Source organism: Diabrotica virgifera, chromosome 9, assembly GCF_917563875.1.
Source record: "Diabrotica virgifera virgifera chromosome 9, PGI_DIABVI_V3a".
In the NCBI taxonomy this organism is placed as follows: Eukaryota; Metazoa; Arthropoda; class Insecta; order Coleoptera; family Chrysomelidae; genus Diabrotica; species Diabrotica virgifera.
In genome coordinates, this window is record NC_065451.1 from 35595925 (window position 1) to 35619858 (window position 23934).

The 23934-nt window shown below is 30.9% G+C and overlaps 2 protein-coding genes and 1 long non-coding RNA gene across 10 annotated transcripts in view; 2 read left to right on the top strand and 1 right to left on the bottom strand.

Moving 5' to 3' along the window:
• Positions 1-1664: 1664 nt before the first annotated feature.
• LOC126892487 (uncharacterized) lies at positions 1665-4838 on the top strand. The gene is made up of 3 exons (XR_007700862.1): positions 1665-2122; positions 2676-2829; positions 4622-4838. It is a non-coding gene; the product is annotated as an uncharacterized LOC126892487 (long non-coding RNA).
• A 2921-nt stretch (positions 4839-7759) lies between these two features.
• The window catches only part of LOC114330263 (pyruvate dehydrogenase phosphatase regulatory subunit, mitochondrial), a 294720-nt gene continuing 278545 nt past the window's right edge, over positions 7760-23934 (bottom strand). The window contains exon 16 of the transcript XR_007700863.1: positions 7760-7909. The gene's annotated coding sequence lies outside the window, so the exon portion shown is untranslated. The remainder of the gene's footprint in view (positions 7910-23934) is intronic.
• Positions 14732-23934, top strand: part of LOC114330264 (ATP-dependent 6-phosphofructokinase) — a 129062-nt gene continuing 119859 nt past the window's right edge. For all 8 annotated transcript variants that reach the window (XM_050662020.1, XM_050662023.1, XM_050662024.1 and 5 more), the window contains exons 1-3: positions 14732-14896; positions 15044-15142; positions 23831-23915. In XM_050662020.1, coding sequence (XP_050517977.1) covers positions 15050-15142; positions 23831-23915 — 178 coding nt within the window. In that variant the 5' untranslated portion in view covers positions 14732-14896; positions 15044-15049. The remainder of the gene's footprint in view (positions 14897-15043; positions 15143-23830; positions 23916-23934) is intronic.

Consider the following 23934-nt stretch of genomic DNA (forward strand, 5'->3'; position numbering starts at 1 on the left):
ACTTATTATAGTTTCCTCATGATTCGAAAAAAATGGATATATACCAAAAATCTACTAAAAAATATTGCCTACTAATGGTTTGTTTTTAACCAAGAGAAGTGATTCAAATTTACCGCGCTGTAATGCTTGTTTGTAATTGGTCCAACTGCAGGCAAGTTTACTCCACTCTTATAAAATTTTGACACTAATGACATTTATCAAATTTTGACACTAGTGGAATTTCATAGGTTAGTTAAGTTATACCGGCGATTTTTTGTGTTAACTGTGTTATTCCTTTAATGATTGTTAGTCTGCTTTTATATAAAAAGCAGTCGTTTTTAGAACTCTTTAGCGACGTATTAATATAATATAAGATTAACATGGATTACCGTTGAGGGCCGACATGACCAACCAAAAAATAAGATGTATTTGGTTATTATTCTAGTGACTTTCTTAGGCGTGAATCTGCCTTTTAAGTTTACTCCTCCTGGTTAAAAACTAAACTATAGAATTTTTTTAAAAATATCAAAAATCTACCAAAAAAGTAGAAATCTACTAAATGTGGCAACTCTGTTAATGAGAATGATACACTTTTGACACTAGTCACATGACTTCTGTCGCCCAATAAGAGGGTGCGTTCTAAAATGGTTTTGATAGTCGGCGCGGTCGGGTTTGGTTGGCGATTGGACTTCTAAGTTGTTTTATCCGTCTAAGGTTGGTTATAAGGTATTTTTTTAGTAATATTGGTAATATTGTTTATTGCGCCATTTTGGTTTTACTTGAGATTTTTGGGATGTAAAGAAAATGAACACACAGAATATAAAAAATGCAGGCATTTTCTGATACCTTTGCAAGCACCATCAATACATTAAATTTATAGAGAACATCTTTAACATAAATTTTGACATTTATATTAAAATTTGATTTTTTAAATTTGCATATTTTTGTCAAAAATGTCATAAAAAAAGGAGCGCGTGTGTGTTTTAAAGGTGAAATATCCATATTTGACGGTAATCTGAGATGCGTTTATAAATTTCACATCAGGTAATAAGTCCTTTATGTATTTATATAAATTTAAATACCCAAGACGATGTCAAAACAGTTTACTTTTTGGTTTTCGCATTCACCATACAGGTGTTAAAAATATAGGTAAAAAAACATAACTAGTCTGACTCCTTGAGCAACTATTGCACGCGCAGGTGCTTTTTATAGTCGCTTCAGTTGTCTTATGCAACGCTTACGAAACGATGTTGCTTACAGGAGGTTGCCTAGGCAACGTCAAGACAACTTAAAAATCGTCCACCAAATCAGTGCAGAATAGGGTCGTCTTCTAGGCAATAACAACGTTGTAAGAAAACGTTGCCACGCGGTAGACAACGTTGTCGCGTCGACAAATTGATACTTGGGGGGGGGGGTACCCCGTTTTAGGCAGGTCCCCCTTTTTGCCCGCCTTTCCCCTAGATCCTGTTAATTTCTCGCGAATTACGAATTCTAATGTTAATTGTAGCACAAAACATCTCTACCGGTGGTTTTTCTAAGAACGTTAGAAACACGAATTTTTTTAATTCGAGTTTTGGTTGAAGTTTTGTTTCGTATCGTATTGATATTTGACACGAATAAGCGCCGCTGTTTATATAAACATCGTAAAGATATGAGCGTTCAAAATCATCGCCGCTCAGGATCCCTAACAACACACAACATTCCAGGAATGTACTACCAAAGTTCTATCAATATTTGAATGTCCTGGACATTTAGGGAACATTCGGTGAACATCTGATTAAATTATTCGTGGAATGTTACCATAAGACATTCTGTGAACATACTACCAATGTTCCTATATGTTCATTTTCAAATTCACGGCGCATGTATTTGTGCATGGTGCTTAGAGAGGGCATCACGTGACTAAAAACGACCAATGACCTCACTTCAGACTTCGGTGCTTCGGCCATCTTGACATGCATCTTGGCCTTGGCCACCTTGCCGTGCGTGATCGTTGTTTGTTTTTATTTGTGCTTTTTAAGAATATTTTTTAATTCGGATACTTTTATAATAACTTTAATAGTATTATTAATATAGTGCATAAAATCAGTTGGAGTAGCAGAAGCAATGTAGATAAAAAATCTGCAGGAATAATGTTTCAAAGGTTAGTATATGCAAATATGTAAACAAAGGCATGCCCCTATTTCAGAAAATATCCATTTATTATTTTAATAATTGCGAATAAGCCACAAACTTGCTTATTCCTAACTAAAATAGTAAATAGAGTTAATAACAAACGGATTATTTGTAAAATTAAATTTTTTTTGCGTTTTTGCTAATGTATGCGTTTATAAACAGGATGGTAGACCACACACTATAATAGTACCAAACTAATGAATACACAGTATGAATAGTACAGTCGGTTCGCTAAACTTAGTCTCAGACACAACTGGCTAGTGATTTTAGTAAATAATTTTGACAATTTGGTAAAATTGGCAAAAAAATAACTAAATAGTTAGTAATTTTGGCAAAAATGGCCAAAAACAAAAAATTACCTACTAAAATCACTAGCCAGTTGTGGCTAGGGAAACGACTATACTAATAAACAATTTCTAAGCTGCTTTTTATAATATTTTGTAAGTTCAATAATCATATTTTTTATTTAAAACTAAAATTTGTTAATAATGCTCAGTAATGCATATATTTTGTATTTTTAGCTTTCCAGAAGATCCTGCAAAGAAGGCATGAAGTATTGATCAGATTTGTTAATAGAGCAGTATGTTCAAAACATTTTTTAGAAAAAGATATTGACAGAACTTCACTTTCAACCGTTTGAGAGACTGTGCTGTTCCAATAGCTTATATCACACAGGTAATATGCTTAACCCAATTAAGAATACAATTACAATATACAGTTGGAAAAATTAAAGAATAGGGCTTTTCATTTACAGTCATTTGTTTCGAGCTACTGTCATATGTCGTATAATCCGTGTTGTATTAATATTATACACAGATTATATAACATATGACAGAAGCTCGAAACAAATGACAATCGATGAAAAGCAATATAGGGCTTTGTTCATTGTCATTTGTTTCGAGCTTCTGTCATGTGTCACATATATTAATATATCTACGTCATACGTCTTTGGTTTGTATCATTGATTATATCAATAACGTATGACGTAGATATATTAATATTATGTGACACATGACAGAAGCTCGAAACAAATGACTGAATGAAAAACCCTATAACCATGAACGATCACATCAATCACTTATTTTGTATAGGGCTTTTCATTCACAGTCATTTGTTTCGAGCTTCTGTCATGTGTCACACAATATTACTATATCTATGTCATAAGTTATTGGCATATACCAATGATACAAACCAAAGACGTATGACGTAGATATATTAATATTATGTGACACATGACAGAAGCTCGAAACAAATGACAGTTGATGAAAAGCCCTATTTGCTGTCTTTTTCTATAAATCACAAACGTTTGTTACCTATAGAAAAAGATCATCATCATCATTGGCTCGACAGCCCTTTCTGGGTCTTGGCCTGTTCCAGGATTCTTCTCCACTCTGATCTGTTTCGTGCTTTTTTTCTCCAGTTTTTTATTTTTAATGTTTTTATATCATTTTCTATTTGTTCTAAAATAGAAAAAGATAGCAAATACAAAATAAGTGATTGATGTGATCGTTCATGGGTATAGGGCTTTTCATCGATTGTCATTTGTTTCGAGCTTCTGTCATGTGTCACATAATATTAATATATCTACGTCATACGTCTTTGGTGTGTATCATGGGTATATGCCAATAACGTATGACGTAGATATATTAATATTATGTGACACATGACAGAAGCTCGAAACAAATGACTGTGAATGAAAAGCCCTATAGGGCTTTTCATTCACAGTCATTTGTTTCGAGCTTTTGTCATGTGTCACATAATATTAATATATCTACGACATACGTTATTGGTATATACAATAATAGATACAAACCAAAGACATATGACTAGATATATTAATATTATGTGACACATGACAGAAGCTCGAAACAAATGACAATTGATGAAAAGCCCTATTCTTTCATTTTTCCAACTGTAGATACCGTTGTTCTTCATTATCTACATCAGAGATCTAAGTTGACATTGTTGCCCAATTACAAAAAATTTTTGAATTCATTTTAAGTCCAATATATCACATAATTATTGCGAAGTAGATTATACAAGAAAACAGATTAATATTGAATGCAAATAAATAAAAACATCAGAAATAGAAAACAAGAATTAAGTTATAATCTTAAGTTAAAGTAAATAATAAAAACAATAAATATAATAAAACAAAATACTTATTAGTTTGTGAAAAAGCTATTTCTTTGTGGCATTTTTGTAATTATTGTAACTATTTTAATGGGGAAATAAGCCAGAATTTACTTGAAAAAATAACTTTATTATGGTTTCTACTTCCACATCGGACGTCGTTGTCAAAATACAAAATGTTTTATTATTTTCTTTATTAAATATTATTTATTGTTTATTTAAATATTATTTAATTTATTATTATTATTATATGCATATTATTACCTGTAAATATTTCTTCTGATTGTTAATTGTAAAGGATAGAAAAATTACCATTTATTTTATTTTCTTTTAGAATCAGCTGAGAGAAGTGGTCTACAAAAAACCAGGAAGGAAATGGAATATGTGGCTATGAAAGGCAAAAGAAAGGTTTACAAAGCAAATGTGACACATTTTTTTATAGGAATATCAGTAAATTACATTAAAAAAATGTATGAAAAGATTTTTTGCAATAAAAATGTTTATATTTATCAAGGATGCATTATTTGGTATGGCCACATATCGTCAGTGATGTGACAATACCTTCTATTTGTTTTTTCATGAGATTTGTAAGATAGACTAAAAACTTGTTTGGGCCACCTCCTGTTTTCATATATTTTTTGACTTGTTTTGCAGTAAATTTAACTATCTATTTACTACAAAACAAGCCAGAACTTACGTATGCAAACAGGAGGTGACCTTAAAAAATGTTTTTCGTCTCCTGCAAACCTCATGAAAAAAGATATAGGAGGTATTGTCACAGCACTGACGATATATTTCAGAGAATGTCTAAAAAATATACTGTGAATGTTCAAAGAACGTTCGTAGACATTCATGGAATGTTCCAACAAGATATTTAGTCTAAAAAATATACTGTGAATGTCCAAAGAACATTCATGGAATGTTCCAACATTCATGGAATGTCCCAACAAGACATTCAGTCTAAAAAATATACTGTGAATGTCCAAAGAACATTCATGGAATGTTCCAACAAGACATTCAGTCTAAAACATATACTGTGAATGTCCAAAGAACATTCGTAGACATTCATGGAATGTTCCAACAGAACATTCTAAGAATATTTAAAATGCTGACACAGCACATTCCAGGGACTTTCCAGGGACATTCGTGTGCATTTGGGGACATTCCAGGAATGTTTGGAATGTCCTGTGAGTACATTCTAGGAACATTCATGGAATGTTTTGTGTTATTAGGGATGTTTATAAACATAACGTACAAACATGAAAAGTAGTCGGAATCGGTAAAAAATTTGAAACTTTATTGTTTATTTATGAAGCATAACGTAAACAATTAACGTAAAAAGTGAAATTATGTATAATTCATATGATTAGTTACAATCTGTAAAAGTTTCAAGTTTCTACATTGTAAAAACAAGAGAATTTAAGCATCTGCCATTAAAATCGTTTTTGAAGTTATACTTCTTTACGCGCGATATGAGGGTGAATTTTTATATGTTAAAACCTACGATCCGGGCGCATGCGCATTATAACTTTGTTCTGATTGGATGTTCAAATGACATGTCAAAAATTATTCAATATGTCGGCTGTGGCAAAGCTGTGGTTTGATTATTTATGGTTGTTGCGTTTTGAAATTTGTGTGAAAAGAAACAACAAACAAAAGTTAGTTAATAGTTATACTGCCTTTTTAAATAGTTTTCATATATATTTTTGGACTTTTGGACTATTTTGGACAAGGAAAACTCATTCTAATTTGGTAAGTAGTTTTCATTATAATCATATTGTAATTATACATTTGGATTAGGTTGGAATAAATTTATTTTCTCAAGAATGGGGATTTTAGAGAGAAATATGAAATTAGGTCCGATTTTTATTTTTAAATTATGATTTTTTGGCGTAGATTTATTTATCTAGTAGGTACATATGTAATGCTTTGATTTACATGCTTAATTTGATTACCAACAAAAGTTCTACCAATCTTCATCTAATATATTGTTTTCTTACTGTTTTGTTATATTTTAATATTTTCTTCCACAAAAATCAAACTACATAATTTGATTTAAATTCAGAATAACTGTCAAACAGTAAAACGTTCAGTTGCCCTATTTTTCCACATGACAAATAATGAGTAATTGGATGAGGGAGTCTAGGCTTCGATTACGAATTAAAGCGTCCCCAAATTCGCGGGTTCGAATCCCGATGCAAGTTTTTATTTTTTATGCATTTTATGATTGTAAGTATATTTATTATATAATTTTTTTTCAGAAAATGCGTATTTAAAATTTTTGCCAACAATTATTATCGTTCAGAAATCATTTTTTCGTTGTGGCATTTTTCAATGTGTTTGTGTGCGTTTTATTCTTTTATTTTTTTAAACTTTTGGTATTGTCTTAATAAAAATTTTTGGAAAGTAGTAAGTATTAAAATTAGTTTAATATTTAAATAAAATATAAATAAACTGTTTAAAGTACATTATATCAATTTCGTTAAAATCACATAATATGTAATAGAAGTATAACTTCTTACGTGCGTACAAAGTACACACACATTCTTTTTTTTTATTTAAACAATTAATAAACATAAACAAAATTTTTATTGACTATTCTTGTATTGTTCCCGCGAATGCATATATCTGCAAATTTTCGTTAATTTGCATTGAAGAAAAGGCAGCCAAATTAACGTCTACAAATTTGACCCAAACGATTGAACTAAAGAAAAGCGTTTAATTAACAAACAATTTTATACAGTTAAAATGCTGTCATAAAAATATTGACTTACCAAACTCCCGTCCTCCAATCTCCAAGCGTATCCCTTGGTAATGCCAACACTTGTTATTTGACCTTGAAAGGGTCCAAGTCTCACACCTTTGTGTATAGATCTCAAAGCAAATAGACCCAAACCATGAATTTTTGATGGTTGCACCTCCAAGATACCTTTAGGTGCTGTTTTCTTGGCCCTCATTTCGACACCCATAGGAGTGGGAGTATCCTGAAGGACAACTAATATTCCGCAATTTGGACAAAAGTCTACATAATCGTCTTCGCAGTTATCACAGTCTGTAATCAGAACGAAATATGTACATTGGTTAATAACCCAATAAATGACCGTTTTGGAGTGTAATTTCCAGGGGCAACTCCGAATTGCATGAAAATTTGGATTTAGGTTCTACTTACCCTCCACTTCAAAGTTGAATTTGTGCCGTTGGTTGCTTTTACTTGGGGGGTGATATTTACCCCTTCTCGGGGGGTAAAAAACGTGGGTTTATAATAAGGCCGAAAATGGATAAATTGACTTATTTTAAGCACCTTTTGTTCTATAAATTTTTTTACGTAAGTCAATACTTTTTGAGTTATTCGCGATTTAAATTGTTGATTTTTCGACAAAAAAAAACTACGTTTTCACACCGTTTTTCCCAAATAACTCAAAAAGTAAATATTTTATCGAAAAAAATATTTTTAGCAAAAGTGTAGCCTATAAAAAAACGAAAAAAACGGTGTACCAGTAAAGTCTACAAATTGAGTAGAAGCAAAGTTGTAGCTCACGAAAAATACGTTCTTATTCGTCTAATTCCAAATCGAATAATTCAACGCGAAATCACCGAAGAAAGAAGCGTTTTTCGGGAAAACCTTATCAGTATTTTTAAAGTATCGAAAAAAACCTTATTATTCGTCTTTTACAAAAGTTCACAGCATCTAAAATAAACGAATTACACTGAAAAAAACAGTTTGCCCCTTTTTTGATAAAAAAAATCGTGAAAACCTCCCTCTATTTAGCACCCTAAATGAAATTAATCGTTTGGCTTTACCATCTATTTTAACTGTATGTGTATTGTTTATATGATCTGTAAGTTTGATTGGTTTGAAGTGCCTATTTTTAAAAACATTTCGTTTTATATTAAAAACAAATTTTCTAAAAATTTTTGAAAAATTTCATTTTTTCAAAATAACTTAAAAAGTATTAGTGATAAGAAAAATCTTAAAGAGTAAAAAAATGTAGGTTTTGCTATTATAAATATGCTAGTTTCATTTTGTTTCTCCGTAAGACAAAAATTGGTTAAGATATGGCTGTTCAAAATTTGCATACACGCGTGATTAGTGACCCATTCAAGCTTTCTCAATCATAACCCTTTCAAAAATAAACACTTTAAACCGGTGAGATCGACAGATCATATAAAAAATATATAGGTAAGTAAATTGTTTGTAAAGCGGTAGCGATTAATTTCATTTGGGGAGCTAAACACAGTGAGATTTTCATGATTTTTTACAAAAAAAAAAAGAGGGCCAACTTTATTTTGAGCGTAACTCGCTTATTTTTAATGCTAAAACTTTTGTTAACAATTAAAACAAAGCTTTTTATAAACACTTTAAAAAAGTTTAAATAGATTTTTCCCGAAAAGTGCTTAATTTTCCGGTGATTTCACCTTGAAATATTCGATTTGCAATTAGACGAATAAGAAGGTATTTTTCATGAGCTACAACTTTGTTTTTACTCGATTGATAGAATTTACTGATACACCATTTTTTTCGGTTTTTTGTAGGCTACACTTTTGCTAAAAATATTTTTTAGATCAAATATTTACTTTTTGAGGTATTTGCGAAAAACCGTCTGAAAACGTAGTTTTTTTTGTCGAAAAATAAACATTTTCCATCGCGAATAACTCAAAAAGTATTCACTTACGTAAAAAACTCTATAGAACAAAAGTTACTTAAAATCAGTCAATTTATCCATTTCCGGTCTTATATTGAACATATGTTTTTTCACCCCCGAGAAGGGGTGACTGTCACCCCCCAAGTAAAAGCAACCAACGGCACAATTTCAACTTTGAAGTGGAGGGTAAGTAGAACCTGAATCCAAATTTTCATGCAATTCGGAGTTGCCCCTGAAAATTACACCGTTTCGCCGAATTTCCCGTTCATGTACTGGGCTATAAACAAAGATATCAATGAATAAATTGGGTTTTTTTTATTTAAGAATGGTGTCCGACAATAGAAATTTTTAAATAGAAACATACTGTTTGACTTATACACACTTCTATATAAATCAAAACGGGAACTGGTGTATGTTTTCAAAGACTGATTGTGTAAATAAATTTATTAAAATCAGCTAAGTACTTTCAGCATTTTTAATGCCATCATCAGAGCTATCGTCTTATAATTGTAACTACCTCAAATGAAGAGAAAACTTTGAACAAACACATTCTCATATTAAAAATTAACCCAGGGATCTAACCACTGGTCAGGGTAAAAACCCTTAAATGTATAAAATATTCACATTTAATGTATTTAAAAAAATGGCTACCATTTTTACAATCAACAGCTGTTACTGACAATACAATACTGACAGTTTTGCTAAGAATATTTTTTTCGACAAAATGAATTACGTTTTGAGTTATTTGGGAAAAACCGTCTAAAAACGTGGTTATTTTGTTGAAAAATGAACATATTCACTTGCAAATAACTCGAAAAGTATTGATTTGGTGAAAAAACTCTATGGAAAAAAAGTTGCTTCAAATTAGTCAATTTATCCATTTCGAGACTTAACTTTTTACATATATTCGATTTACATATATATATATATATATATATATATATATATATATATATATATATATATATATATATATATATATATATATATATTCGAGAACATATATTTTTTCACCCCCGAGATGGGATGAAACTCACCCCCAGGGCAAAAGTACACATCGGCACCATATAGCTTTTTTTCTATGACATGTTAGCTATGCGAATGCCAAATTTCATGTTAGTCCAAGCGGTTCTTTAAAATTTACAGCAAAAACCGTGAAAGAATATATAGGGCAGTCAATGAGAGCAAGAACAGGTTATTACCTCCGAATTCTATACTACTGCATGGATTTTAATGAAATTTTAGGAATAGCCTGAAAATATCTCCTAATTCAAAGTCTACTCTATGCCGATGTGTGCTTTTGTCTTGGGGGCGGTTCCCACCCCTTCTCGGCGGTGGAAATTTTTTTGGTTAAACAACTGCGGAAGTTGCTAGAGAACCTAATTCTAAGCAAAAACTGTTCTATAATTTTTTTTTTAGAAAACTCAATACTTTTTGAGTTATTCGATCGTGGTTGAAAATTGGCCATTTTCATTGAAATATAACACCTTTTCAAACGGTTTTTTGCGAATACCTTAAAAACAATGCATCTAACTAAAAAAATTATATTAAACATTTTTGTAGCTCATAAAAAACAAGCAGACTCGTTCCTTCTTCAATCTTCTAGTTATAACACAAAAAGAGATATGGTAGGTAAAAAGAGTTTGTTTTTTTTTTGGTGCATGCTCAAATCAGTGTATTCAACTTGAAATAACAGGGAAATGGTCGATTTTAGGTGTATAATGATACCAATACCTTTTATTGTGCTTGAAAAGTTCTTTCAAATAAGCAATATTAAATGTCGATTACATTCAAAGTAAACGAGATATGCTGCAAAAAATTGATTACTAACGAATTTTAAGAAAAAAATTGAGAAGTATATTTAACCCCTGATCCACTTGAATTTAAATGCATTGTTTTCCTTCTACAATACATTTTACTACAGTGTTATTTTTATGTTCAAAAAGTTGAGCGGGTTTAAAATGAATTGTTTTTGAAAAAAATAAGATCAAATTATAGAGCGCGCATATTTAAATTTTCTTAAAAATCTTCATTTTTCTCCATGTAACTTGAAAATGATAAGAGATACTGTTATAAAAAATAAAATCAAAATGTTTATCTAGAAGACACCTACATTTTTGTATGGCATCTTTTTTTGGCATCTCTTATCATTTTCGTGTTACATGGAGAAAAACGAAAAATTTTTAAGAAAATTTAAGAATGCGCTCATGCAATTATTTGATCTTATTTTTTTTCAAAAACCATTCACTTTAAACCCGCCCAACTTTTTGAACATAAAAAGAACACTATAGTAAAATGAATTGTAGAAGGAAAACGATGCATTTAAATTCTTGTGTATGAGGGGTTAAATATACTTCTCATTTTTTTCTTAAAATACGTTAGTCATCAAATTTTTTACAGTTTATCTCGCATAGTTTGAATGTAATTGACATTTAATATTGCTTATATTAAAGGTCTTTTCAAGCACAACAAAAGTTGTTGGTAGCATTATACACCTAAAATCGACCGTTTCTCTGTTATTTCAAGTTAAATACACTGATTTGAGCATGCAACAAGAAAACAAGTTTTTTTCACTTACCATATCTCTTTTTGTGTTATAACTAGAAGATTAATAAAGGAAAGAATCTCTTTGTTATTTTATAAGCTACAAAAATGTTTTATATGGTTTTTTTAGTTAGATGCTTAGTTTTTAAGGTATTCGCAAAAAACCGTTTGAGAAGGTTTTATTCAATGAAAATGGCCAATTTTCGACCAGGAATATCTCAAAAAGTATTGAATTTTCTAAAAAAACATAGAACAGTTTTGGCTTAGTATTAGGTTCTCTAGCAACTTCCGTAGGTATTTAAGCAAAAAAGCAAAAAACCGCCCCCAAGATAAAAGCGCACATTGGCATAGGGTAGACTTTGTTTCTTGGGCTATTCCCTACTTACTGTGAAAATATCACGTAAATCTATATAGTAGGATGGAATTCGGAGCCACATACCCTCATTGACTGCCCTAATACTACAGGGTGTAACGAAAATATAGGTCATAAATTTAATCACATATTCTGGGACCAAAATTAGTTCGATTGAACCTAACTTACCTTAGTACAAATTTGCACATAAAAAAAGTTGCAGCTCTTTGAAGTTACAAAATGAAAATCGATTTTTTCGAATATATCGAAAACTATTAAAGATTTTTTATTGAAAATGGACATGTGGCATTTTTATGGCATTAATATCTTAAGAAAAAATTATAGTGAAATTTAGACACCCCATAAAAATTTTATGGGGGTTTTGTTCCTTTAATCCCCCCCAAACTTTTGTGTACGTTCCAATTTAATTATTATTGTAGTACCATTAGTTAAACACACTGTTTTAAAAACTTTTTTGCCTCTTAGTACTTTTTCAAAAAGTCAGTTTTTATCGAGATATTTTGAATATTTTTCAAATCCACCACATATTTGTATATGGTTAAGTACGATTGTGGAGACTAATAGGAAAATTTATTTATGATTTACATTTTTAGGTATATTTTGAACCATATTAAAAAAGAAGCCACATCTCGATAAAAGGTTGCTTGTCGAAAAAATACAAAGAAGCAAAAAAGTTTTAAAAATACTGTGTTTAACTAATGGTACCGTAGTAATAGTTTAATTGGAACGGACACAACCATTTGGGGGGTTTAAAGGAACAACACCCCCATAAAATCTTTATGTAAACATATTAAAAAAGGGGCTGCAACTCGATAAAAACTGCCCTATCGAAAAAATACCAAGAGCCAAAAAAGTTTTAGAAACATTGAATTTAACTAATGGTATCACAATAATAATTTAATTGGAACGTACACAAAAGTTTGGGGGGGTTTAAGGGAACAAAACCCCCTTAAAATTTTTATGGGGTGCACAAATTTTACTATAATTTTTCTTTAAGATACTTCTGCCATAAGAATGCCACATGTCTATTTTCATTAAAAAATCTCTAAGAGTTTTTGATATATTCGAAAAAATCGATTTTCATTTTGTAACTTCAAAGGGCTGTAACTTTTTTTATGTGCATATTTGTACTAAGGTAAGTTAGGTTCGTTCGAACTATTTTTGGTCCCAGAATATGTGGTTTAATTTATGACCTGTATTTTTGTTACACCCTGTATATTATTATATTCATTATATTTTATTCATTGATTTTATTATATCGTCTGAACACATTTATAAAATAATAAATTACCTAAACTATAGGTATAATTCGAATATATGTATATTTTGATATTAAAAGCAAATATTTTATTTTCACTTACCAGGTCCATTTTGTTGGATAGCATTTTTAGTAATATCCGAATAAGAACCGTCCGTATCCATATCTAAGTCAAATATGTAAATATCTTCATTCTCACTGTTATTTTGAAGAATATTTTCCATATCTACAGTATGAAAAGTGTTATTAAATAAACAATTCATATTAAAAACAGTATTAATATATTAGGACAGTTATAACAATAAATATCAATGGCACTCTGATCTAGCATACGAAACGAAGCGTCACCTTATTTTTAGGCGATGTTCATTTGTTTTCAGTCTACTAACTAGATCAAGCGAGATTGACATTATATTATTTCTTAAATAGGCATAATGGACACTAATCAACTAAACCATAGGCATTTAAGAGTTACAAACAACTGATATATTTTAATTAAAGAAATTTGATATGAAACAAAAGTGCTTAAGCTAAATATTTTTCAATCATATCAAACTGTGAATTAGAAATGATCAATATAATTATTCATTAGATATTATTTTATTCACTGATTGATGGTTTAAACATATTTATAAAGAATAAACATCAAAACTATATCATTCAAATCCTAAAAGCAAGAATTTGATTTTAACTCACCATTACCATTTTGTTGAATAACGCATTTAGTAGCTATGTCCAACTCAAATCTGCAACACCCTGTATTCGAACTTTTATTTTGAAGAATATTATCCATAGCTAAAGTTTGAAAAATGTTTTTAAAAACACAAAATTACGATTAACAGTAAAATTACTAATACGAATATCAATGACGCCTGTGATCTAGAACAAGAAAGGAGGCGTCATTGTCCGATCTTCATTTGTTTTCAGCCTACTAGAGGAAGTATTTAAAAGAAAATATCACTTCCTGATATAACAAACTGATCAATTATAGGACAGATTTATATAAATACTATTTCGTTCAAGTTTTATAAAATTATCTAAATATATGTTTTAAATGAACTAATTCAGTGTTGCCTGATTATTTACCTACCTTTTTTGAATTCAAATATTAAAGGATATTCCATCTGTCAACTTCCCGCCTTTTTATGAAATCTTGTTATATTTTATTGCTTAAAAATATATTATTCATGTTAATAGGCTTCCTCACAATGTCAATATAAACATAATTAACCAATTAACAAATTTATATAAAAGTATTTTAGAAAAATTTTAATGGAGAAAACCTAAAAATATATTTTAGTTCATTATTTATCTGTGGTGGCGGCATCTTCTGGGTACTGAGTGTACTTATTCTGCAGAAAACATTTTCCAAATAGCTAAATTTGTGAATTGGAGAGTTTATTTTCAAAAATTCGATTTTATTTGTTTTATTGAATTTATGTGCTGCCACAAAATACGGGGTGATACAGGTAAGCTCTGCTTTTAAGCTCGAATTATTTAGTTTGTCCTGGCCACGTAGCCCTGACAGGCAAGGTTTGTTAAATAAATGCAAGAAGAAGAATAAGTCTGGCAAAATGCAAGGTTAGGTCAAAATTTACCTGTCCTGTCTTCTGTGAATTTTGATTGGGATAGGGATCTGTCCAACCTGACCTAGACCAATACAATTGTCCTATTTGGTCTTGACACAAATTGACAATATCAGCAGGGGTCACCTTGAAAAATACAAGTGTTAGGGTAGATTTTTAAAATTCTTCCTGGTCTTTTAAAAAATATAATTACAAATAAAACGAAGTAAGCTCATTGTGTAATTATTTCCGAAATGACAAAGTTTCAAGTGAATAATTGTTTTTAAATAGAGAACTTAATCTTTAAGACCCTCAACTTCATTCCTATCCTTATTTTTTTTGTTATTATTTTGATGTTTTATCTAAATTTTAGGCTAAAATGACAGACAGCTCTTCAAAATCCAAGTTTATAGAACGAGGGGCCTATAAGGGCAAAGGCCTTGCTGTATTTACAAGTGGGGGCGATTCTCAGGTTAGTTCATTAAAAAACATTTCTCTAACCCTTAAGTGGTCCCTAGAATTTTTTTTACACAAGTGGTCGCTTGGCGTACTTTGTACCCCAGACAAAAATATTGAAATATTTATGTTAACACTCTACATTTCTTAAATACATATGTTAGTTAGTTAGTTATCTTTATTCCAAAAAATCACAAATTTACAATAAATATAATTTTAACAAAAATATTTGTACAAGAACAATATGTGATTTTAGCCTAAGCCTTGGAACCGTCTAGATCAGTGGTTCCCAACCTTTTATGTCTGGCGACCCACCTTCTGATGTTTTTTCATATTTGCGACCCATCCCTCACCCATTATGATAGAAAAAAATAAGGAGCACGGTCACTGTACGCTACTCAGCTACTGTAAGAGCCACGCCGCGACCCATCTGAAAGCCGCCCGCGACCCACTAGTGGGTCGCGACCCACCGGTTGGGAAACGCTGGTCTAGATCATTAAAATTTATTAAAAAGAATTCATCCAGACTATAAAAAACATATCGACCTAACAATTTTTTAATTTTTTTTTTAAACTTACATATTGAAAGTGCTTTAATCCCAGTGGGCAAATGGTTGTATACTTTAATACCGGAGTACAATTGACCATTTCGAGTACATCTATAATTATAATTGGGAAGAATTATATCTTGCCTGCGTGTATTGTGACTGTGTATATCAGAAGGTTTTAACAATTCATGTCGTTTTCTATGTATAAGTAGAGACATCTTATAAATATAAATATTAATGAGCGTCATTATTCCATGATCTTTGAAGAGAGGTCTACATGAAGTTCTATTTGTTAAGTTGAATAGTGCTCGAATTGCTCGTTTTTGAGCCACAAATGTGGATTCTGCTGTGCTAGCAGCGCCCCAAAATTCCACACCATATTGCATAATACTTTGAAATTGAGCAAAATAAACTATTTTTGCCACGCAAAAATTTGTATTTTGCCTAATTGCTCTTATGGCATATGTAGCTCTGCTGAGGGTTTTATTAAGTTCAGTTATGTGGTAACTCCAATCAAGTTGGCTGTCTATGTTTATGCCTAAAAATTTAATTGTATGACAAGAAGTAATGCTTTCTTGATCTACTTTAATAACAACATCTTCCACATTTTGATACAAATTAAAACGGATACTTTGTGTTTTACTAATATTCAGAACCAATTTATTGGCAAGAAACCAGTCTGATATCTCTTCAACTGTAGTAGTGGCACAGGATGTTAATGTATCAGAACTATCGCCTTTAATTACTATACTCATATCATCTGCAAAAAGTGAAAATGTGGTATTCGGGAAACTAGCTACCAAGTCATTGATATAGATAAGAAACAGTGTTGGTCCTAAAACAGACCCTTGTTGATCTCCACACTGAACGTCTGCGAAATTTGAATAGGATGCTTCACAGCTACTATCAGAATTATTTATTCTAACACACATTTTTCTGTGTGATAGGTATGTCTGAAACCATTTATGTGGTGTACCTCTAATGCCGTAGTAGTAGATCTTGTCCAGTAGTATTTGATGGTCTACGCAATCGAATGCTTTCGATAAATCACAGAAAATACCAAGAGGATGGTGTTTTGCTTCCAAGATTTTATGCACACTTTCGATTAGAGAAAATGCTGCATCTGTAGTACTCATATCAGATCTAAAGCCATATTGAGAAGTTGTTAGAATTTTATGTTTATTTAAAAAAAGAACTAATTGTTTATTTATGCACCATTCTAATAGTTTTGAAAGGGACGGTAATAGAGACACTCCGTGATAGTTCTCTATATTACACCTATCACCTTTTTTATGTACAGGAATAACTACCGATTTTTTAAAACATTTAGGAAATATTCCTTTTTCAAGAGACAAATTAAAAAGAAAAACTAAAGGCCTACAAAGGGTATCAATATTTTCTTTAACAAGGGTAATTGGAATTTTGTCAAGCCCCGTGGATTTCTTTGGTTTTTGTTTCTATTAAAGGTCCAAAAAACAATGAACTTACATTATTTGCCGGTAAACTCTGCAAATAGTTATCACTAGATTTTTTACTTTTGATATTAGGAATAATACTTGATGCAATGTGTTGAAAATAAGATTTAAATTCTTCTGCAACTTCAGTTGGATTTGTGATATCAATATCATCTTTTTTAATAAATATATCTTTCTTAGCTGTTATGTTTGTTTTGTTAAAATGTGAAATTAAATCCCATGTCGCTTTAGATTTATTATTTGAGGAGTTGATTATACCGTGGAAGTACTTATTTTTTGCCTCTTTAATTATTTGTTGTAACCATCGACAATACGTTTTAATGTAGTTTTTTATGGTAATATTATTTGTATATTTTTTTAGTTGTAATAAGAATCTTTTGTTTTTTGACGATACTTTTATTCCGGGAGTTAACCAACCTTTAAAATTTCTTTTGTTATGTATTTTTTTACGTTTAGTCGGGAACGCGTATTCGAAGCCCGAACCAATTTTTTCATTAAAAACATTATAAGCTACTTCCACATCTGATATTTCATATACATCATTAAAGTCGCACTGACGAAGATACTCAAGAAATTTTAATTTATTAGTTTGACAAAAGGATCTAACCAGATGATATTGATTATTAGCATCAGCTTTATCCACACTTATGGTTAAAATTTGAGCTTTGTGATCAGACACTCCTACTTCAAATGTAGACCCCTCAAATAATAGTTTAGGATTCAAATTAACACAAATATTATCTATTCGTGTAGCAGACGTTATTGTTACTCTAGTAGGTTCTAAAATAGTTGGTATTAAATTATACATTGTCAATATGTTTTCAAAATCAAAAACATTCCTATTCTTACAATCTAAGTCTATATTAAAATCGCCGCAAATTATATAATTGTAATTTCTGTATTTTAAATACAGTTCACTTAACAAATCGCACAACACATTAAAAAATATTTGCAAATCTCCCGAGGGGGGTCTATAAATACAAGAAATTACTAATTTTATCTACGACTGATACATAATATATGTATTGTACTTGTGGTGTTTGCAATATAATGCCATATAATAATCCCTTAGGGATTAATAATGCGGGATTAATAGCTATTAATCCCTCTGGCACAACAATCACAAAATTCACCACAGAAACAAAATAATCAACCTCAAAAAGTGTCACTGTCAAACGAATAGTATATTTGACAGTTTGTGTTGAGATGGACGAAAATGAAGAATCTTTTAATTGTACACCACCAGAAATTGTAGAACTAGCTACAGCAACAGCATCTACCTTAATACCTGAAACATCGAAATCCATTTATAATAAAACTACAGCAGATACTATCGCTAAAGAGATAAACAGTAATGTACCATCTTCTTGTTCTACAGCAATCGAGATCCCAAATATTTGTATTAAAAACTCTACTAAAGTTAATGATGATTCTCAACCAATTCAGTTTATTAATTGTACTATTACTAATTTTAATGTTTTTAACAAATAAAGTTGTTCATTAAAAATCTTAAATTAATTAATTTGTCGTAGATAAAGTAGAGTATACTACTCGCAATAATGGCTCTCATTCCCTCGGAATGTTACTCCCTCGCCGCTAACGCGGCTCGGTTCGTAAATATTCCTCGGGAATAATAGCCATCATTATTGACTCGTGGTATAATCTACTATTAAATTATGATTGTTTACAACGGTAAATTCAATTTTGTTATCTACTGAAACAGTTTCTAAATTAACAACTGGACTAAAATCAAACTTTTTATTAGAAAAAACGGCCGCTCCACCATGGGAATCCGTTTTCCTACAATATTTGTTTATTAATTGATAGTCCTCTAAAGAGTAAAAGTCAAATTCTCCCTCTTGCATCCAATGCTCTGTGAAACAGATCACGTCAATACAGTTTTCTGAACTATAATCGTCAATAAAAATATTTATGTCATCAACTTTATTGCGAATTGAATGAACATTAAGATGCATTAATGAGAATTTTTGCGAACATTGTTCAGTTGAATTCGGATTTAGCTCCTTATTCCACTTCTCAAACTGTAGTTTTTTGAAGACGATGATGAATTTTGTTGTTGCTGTGATGAAATTGGTTTTTCAGACTCGTCGAATTTTTGCTTAATCTCTGTCAAAAACATTTTTTTGTTGTCCACTATTATATAATTATGTCTGATAAAAGCCGTTGCACCAGAATCTTTAATTTTCTTCAAGTAAGGGACCAGTTGTTTTCTTTCTTCTATCGTTTTTTTACTAAACTGCTCTGATACACTATAACTGGTGTCTTTTAATTTCCTAGCATTTCTCATAATTTGATATTTTTTTTGAATTGAATTAAGTCTTATATTGAATAAAGTCTTATATTAAATATGAATATATTTAAGTCATTTATGCCTGGTTGCACAAACAGATCTTAATCTCCAGCTTAGCTAAGCTCTACTTATAGATAGGGCCTCCTTGAGTGTCACTTACGTTGCACCATGATTTTCGATTCTTGCCTTATTATCAATTATATCTATTATTATATTATGATATTTTTATTATAATATATTATAATTATATTATATTAATTTTTGTGTTATTCTCGTCTTAAGCTTAAGATCTGTTGGTGCAACCGGGCATTAGAGAATTCGCAAGTCTAATGCCCGGTTGCACCAACAGATCTTAAGCTTAAGTCGAGAATATCATAAGAATTAATATAATATAATTATAATATATTACAATAAGAATACCATAATATAATAATAGATATATTTGATAATATGGTAAGAATCTAAAATTATGGTGCAACGTAAGTGATACTCAAGGAGGCCCTATCTAGAAGTAACGCTTAGATAAGCTGGAGCTTAAGATCTCTTGGTGCAACCAGGAATAAGTGTTCGTGATAAAAAATTGTTGTAAATATAGTTATATCTATGGAAGCCTATGTGAAAAGTTTGAGTTTGTCTTGTCCGAGTAGGAACAAAAAGACTAATTTTTGACAGAAGATCGGAACAGCTACTATTACCATTAAGAATGTTGAATAAGAATGTCAGATCTTTTCTTTTTCTACGGGTTTCTAACAGCGGCGGCTCGTGGGTCAATCTTCAGGGGGGTCATTTTGGTTTGAAAACTTCAAACTGTTGATTTTTTAAAGTATTTAAAAGATCTTTTAGCATTTATATTTTAGATAAAAAATACAGACTTAGATAAAACTCAATACTATTTACCCTAGTTTTCCGAAAATTAAATTTGTCTTTTTTTAGAGTAAATCTTTTAAAAAATATAGGAAAAATGGTATGAACAGGTTATTGACTGATATATAGATAGGAATATTTATAGTATAATAAATTGTAAATTTATTAAAACGAAACTTACTTTAAATATTTTTATATTTTAAGTCAATTCTTCTATCCTTTAGTTCTGCAAAATAGTCTATGACCTTCTCATTGAAATTTGGAATGCTCTTGACAAGCGTTTTCTCGATGCTCAGCATAGACAAGGCACTAAGTCTAGGTTGTCCCATCGTATTACGCAGGAATGTTTTTACTCTTTTTAAAGTAGAAAAACATCTCTCACTTTCCACGGTTGTCATAGGGAGTGTGCACAAAATATTTAATAACTTCACTGCTTCAGAAAATGTTTCAGACAAATTCATGTTAATAAAAAGCTGAAGTATGGCTACTGCACCAGCACTATTGCGAAAATCCTCACGACAATATAAGACTTCAAGTTCCGATTTTAGTTTGGAAATATTCACTGTGGGATAATTAGCCGTCACCATTTTTAAAATATTTTGCGGAAAGTTGGTAGTGTATGCTTCAAATTTCTCTATGTAGAATAACTGTGAAATCATGAGATGATCATTGAAACTAAACCTGTGATTTATTTCAGATATAATAATATCACAAATTTCAAGTGCAGTTCGTCGCTTTGGATCCTCTGCAGTAGTTTTTCTTTTTTTTGCTGTTGATGTGCTTGGTACTTCTGATTCCAAAATAGTATTTCTAATTATTTGGATATTGTTGTTAAAAGACAGGATACAATTTTTGACAGATATAACATCAATGTCTCGCATTTGCAATTGTTTAAACAATATATCAACATGGGGCATTATTTTATGGAAAAAATTTAACCAAAATAAAAAATGCTCATCTTCCAAATGTCTTTTTAAACCAGTTGCTTGATTTATATTGTTACCATCTTGCTCCTCATCAATAATTTCCTCTAAGCAAGATTTTAAATCATCTTTATAAGTGTATACAATTTCAACACATTTTGTATTGAAAGCCCATCGAGTAGGCGCAGCTTTAGGTAGCCTTACTTTAACCACTCTATCCAGAACCATCGTACGTTTTGGAGATCGGCCGAAAAAGGACGAAAATCCGTGTAAATTTGCAAAAAATATTTTTATCGGTTTGTGTTGACTCGCCGCTTTTTGGAGGATAAGATTAAATTGATGGGCATAGCAGTGAATGAAGTGTGCATTTGGGTATATTTCTTTAATTTTTGTTTGTACTCCTCCCAGTTTACCGCTCATGACTGATGCACCATCGTAACTTTGGGCAATCAATTTTTCAGGTGCTTCATTAATTTTTAATAATTGAAGTTCTTCCAATATTACATTAGTTAAATGTTGTGCTGTAGTACCTAGGGGGTTAACAAATTTCCAAAATCTTTCATGTACAATACCAGTTAATACATATCGCAATATGATAATCATCTGCGTTTTATTGGAGCTGTCTGTGGTCTCATCTACTTGAATGGCCACAAAATTTGTCTGGCCAATCTCCTTCATGATATGAGTATGCACAATGGCTAACATTGATTCTAAAATATCGTTCTGAATTGTTTTCGATGTTCCTTTAAATACTGTACTTTTTTCAATGTGTTCTTTAAACATTAAATCCAGTTCAGAAACAAAATCGATAAGGCCCAGAAAAATTCCACGATTATTGGAGCTGTCACTTTCGTCATGACCGCGCAATGCAATTTCGAAAACTCCACAAAATTTTACACAGTCGATTAGTTTGTTTAAAATATACCTATTTTTAGATACCAATTCATTAAAGTCATGCACAGATTTACGATATACACTATCAAGTTGCTGTCTTATGTTAACACGTCCTAAACTTGCGTAACTCATTGATGAATTTATATGAGTAGTTGAAGAGGCATGTTTTGTAATTTTCACTTTTAAATGCTTAATGTCAGTTACTCCATTTTTCGCCCATACAGCGTCATTCGAAAACAGTAAACACGGATAGCAAAAAAATGCATTTCTCACACTGCAGCCACAAATCCAATCACACAAATTGTACATTGATTCTTTAAAATATCTTTGAATGTCCTTACCCCTATCCTTTGTTGTTTGTTTTAAATTCATGTTTGGTTTTGGTCGACCACTTTCTTTTTTCTCAAGCCGCCGTTCATAATTTAGTGTTCCAGCAGATTTTAAGGCAATTATTTCGTCAACAACACTCATCTTGTTTTTGTTACAATCACAAAAAAATCCAACAAAACAAAATAAATTACGCAAATACGCCGCGATCGATATAGACCTGCCGTGAAGTGCGGTCAGCAGACGGTAACTAACTAAACGTGAGGCCGTCGACTCTACTAGAGGTATACGACGGAAAGGTCACTCCCACTCTCGCCCACGAAATTGCTATCTGCCGTCTCTTTTCTATTTTACATGCATTTGTCCATAAGCCATAAGAACTGTATATAGACAATTTAAAATACGGCCCAGCCACGGGCTTGTGTATAGCGCGAGGCGCGACGTTATTATATCTATTATATTTGTTTTGCCAATGCAGACTGCTGAGAGAGAATTTTATATTTCAGAGTGAAGTTTTAGATAAAAGATATTTTTAATAAAATTGGTATTTTTATGAGATTATTTTAGGGGGGTCATTGACCAATTGACCCTAAGGAGGAGCCGCGCTTGGTTTCTAATGAAGTAATATTCAATAATAATTCAATATCCGTGTAGCTACGATATATATATATATATATATATATATATATATATATATATATATATATATATATATATATATATATATATATGTTTTTTAAAAGCTACGTATCTGAGAAAGGTATGCTGAACTGTATCAAGTTTATTGTTATGAACTAGATAATATGGAGACCACACAGAGGAACAAAAATCGAGATGAGATCTAACAAGTGAGCAATATAAAATGTTCATTGAATTTATATCTGTGAAATCACGAATGTTTTTTTAATGAAACCAAGCATTTTCATAGACTTTTGGGCAACGGTACTAATGTCGTGTTTAAAGTTGAGTGAAGAGTCTAATATTACATGATAAATATGATTTTTTACATGAGAAAAATTATTGTTTATAAAGAAAAATATATTTTGTGTCATAATGACTAAAAAACAATTGAAAGATGTACTTATATTACTAATTATATTACTATAATCGTTGCGTATATTGGCCACCACCGGAAACAACAAATAATAAACTGTAAATTACGATCTTTCCAGAACGCCGATTATAACGAAACTAAAACCAATTGTAAAGCACATTCCAGTGATAGGTTAGATAGATAAACAAGGTCAAAAATAAAATTTTTAAATACATTTGCAGTAGAATGCTTATATCTGGCGTACAAAATACGCCAGCGCGAGTAGTTAAAGGTTAAGGGTTAAACAATCAAAACATACATTTTTTGCAGGGTATGAATGCGGCTGTGAGGGCTGTTGTTCGAATGGGCATATATCTAGGATGCAAAGTGTATTTCATCAAGGAGGGTTATCAAGGTACAATATTTCACAAAAC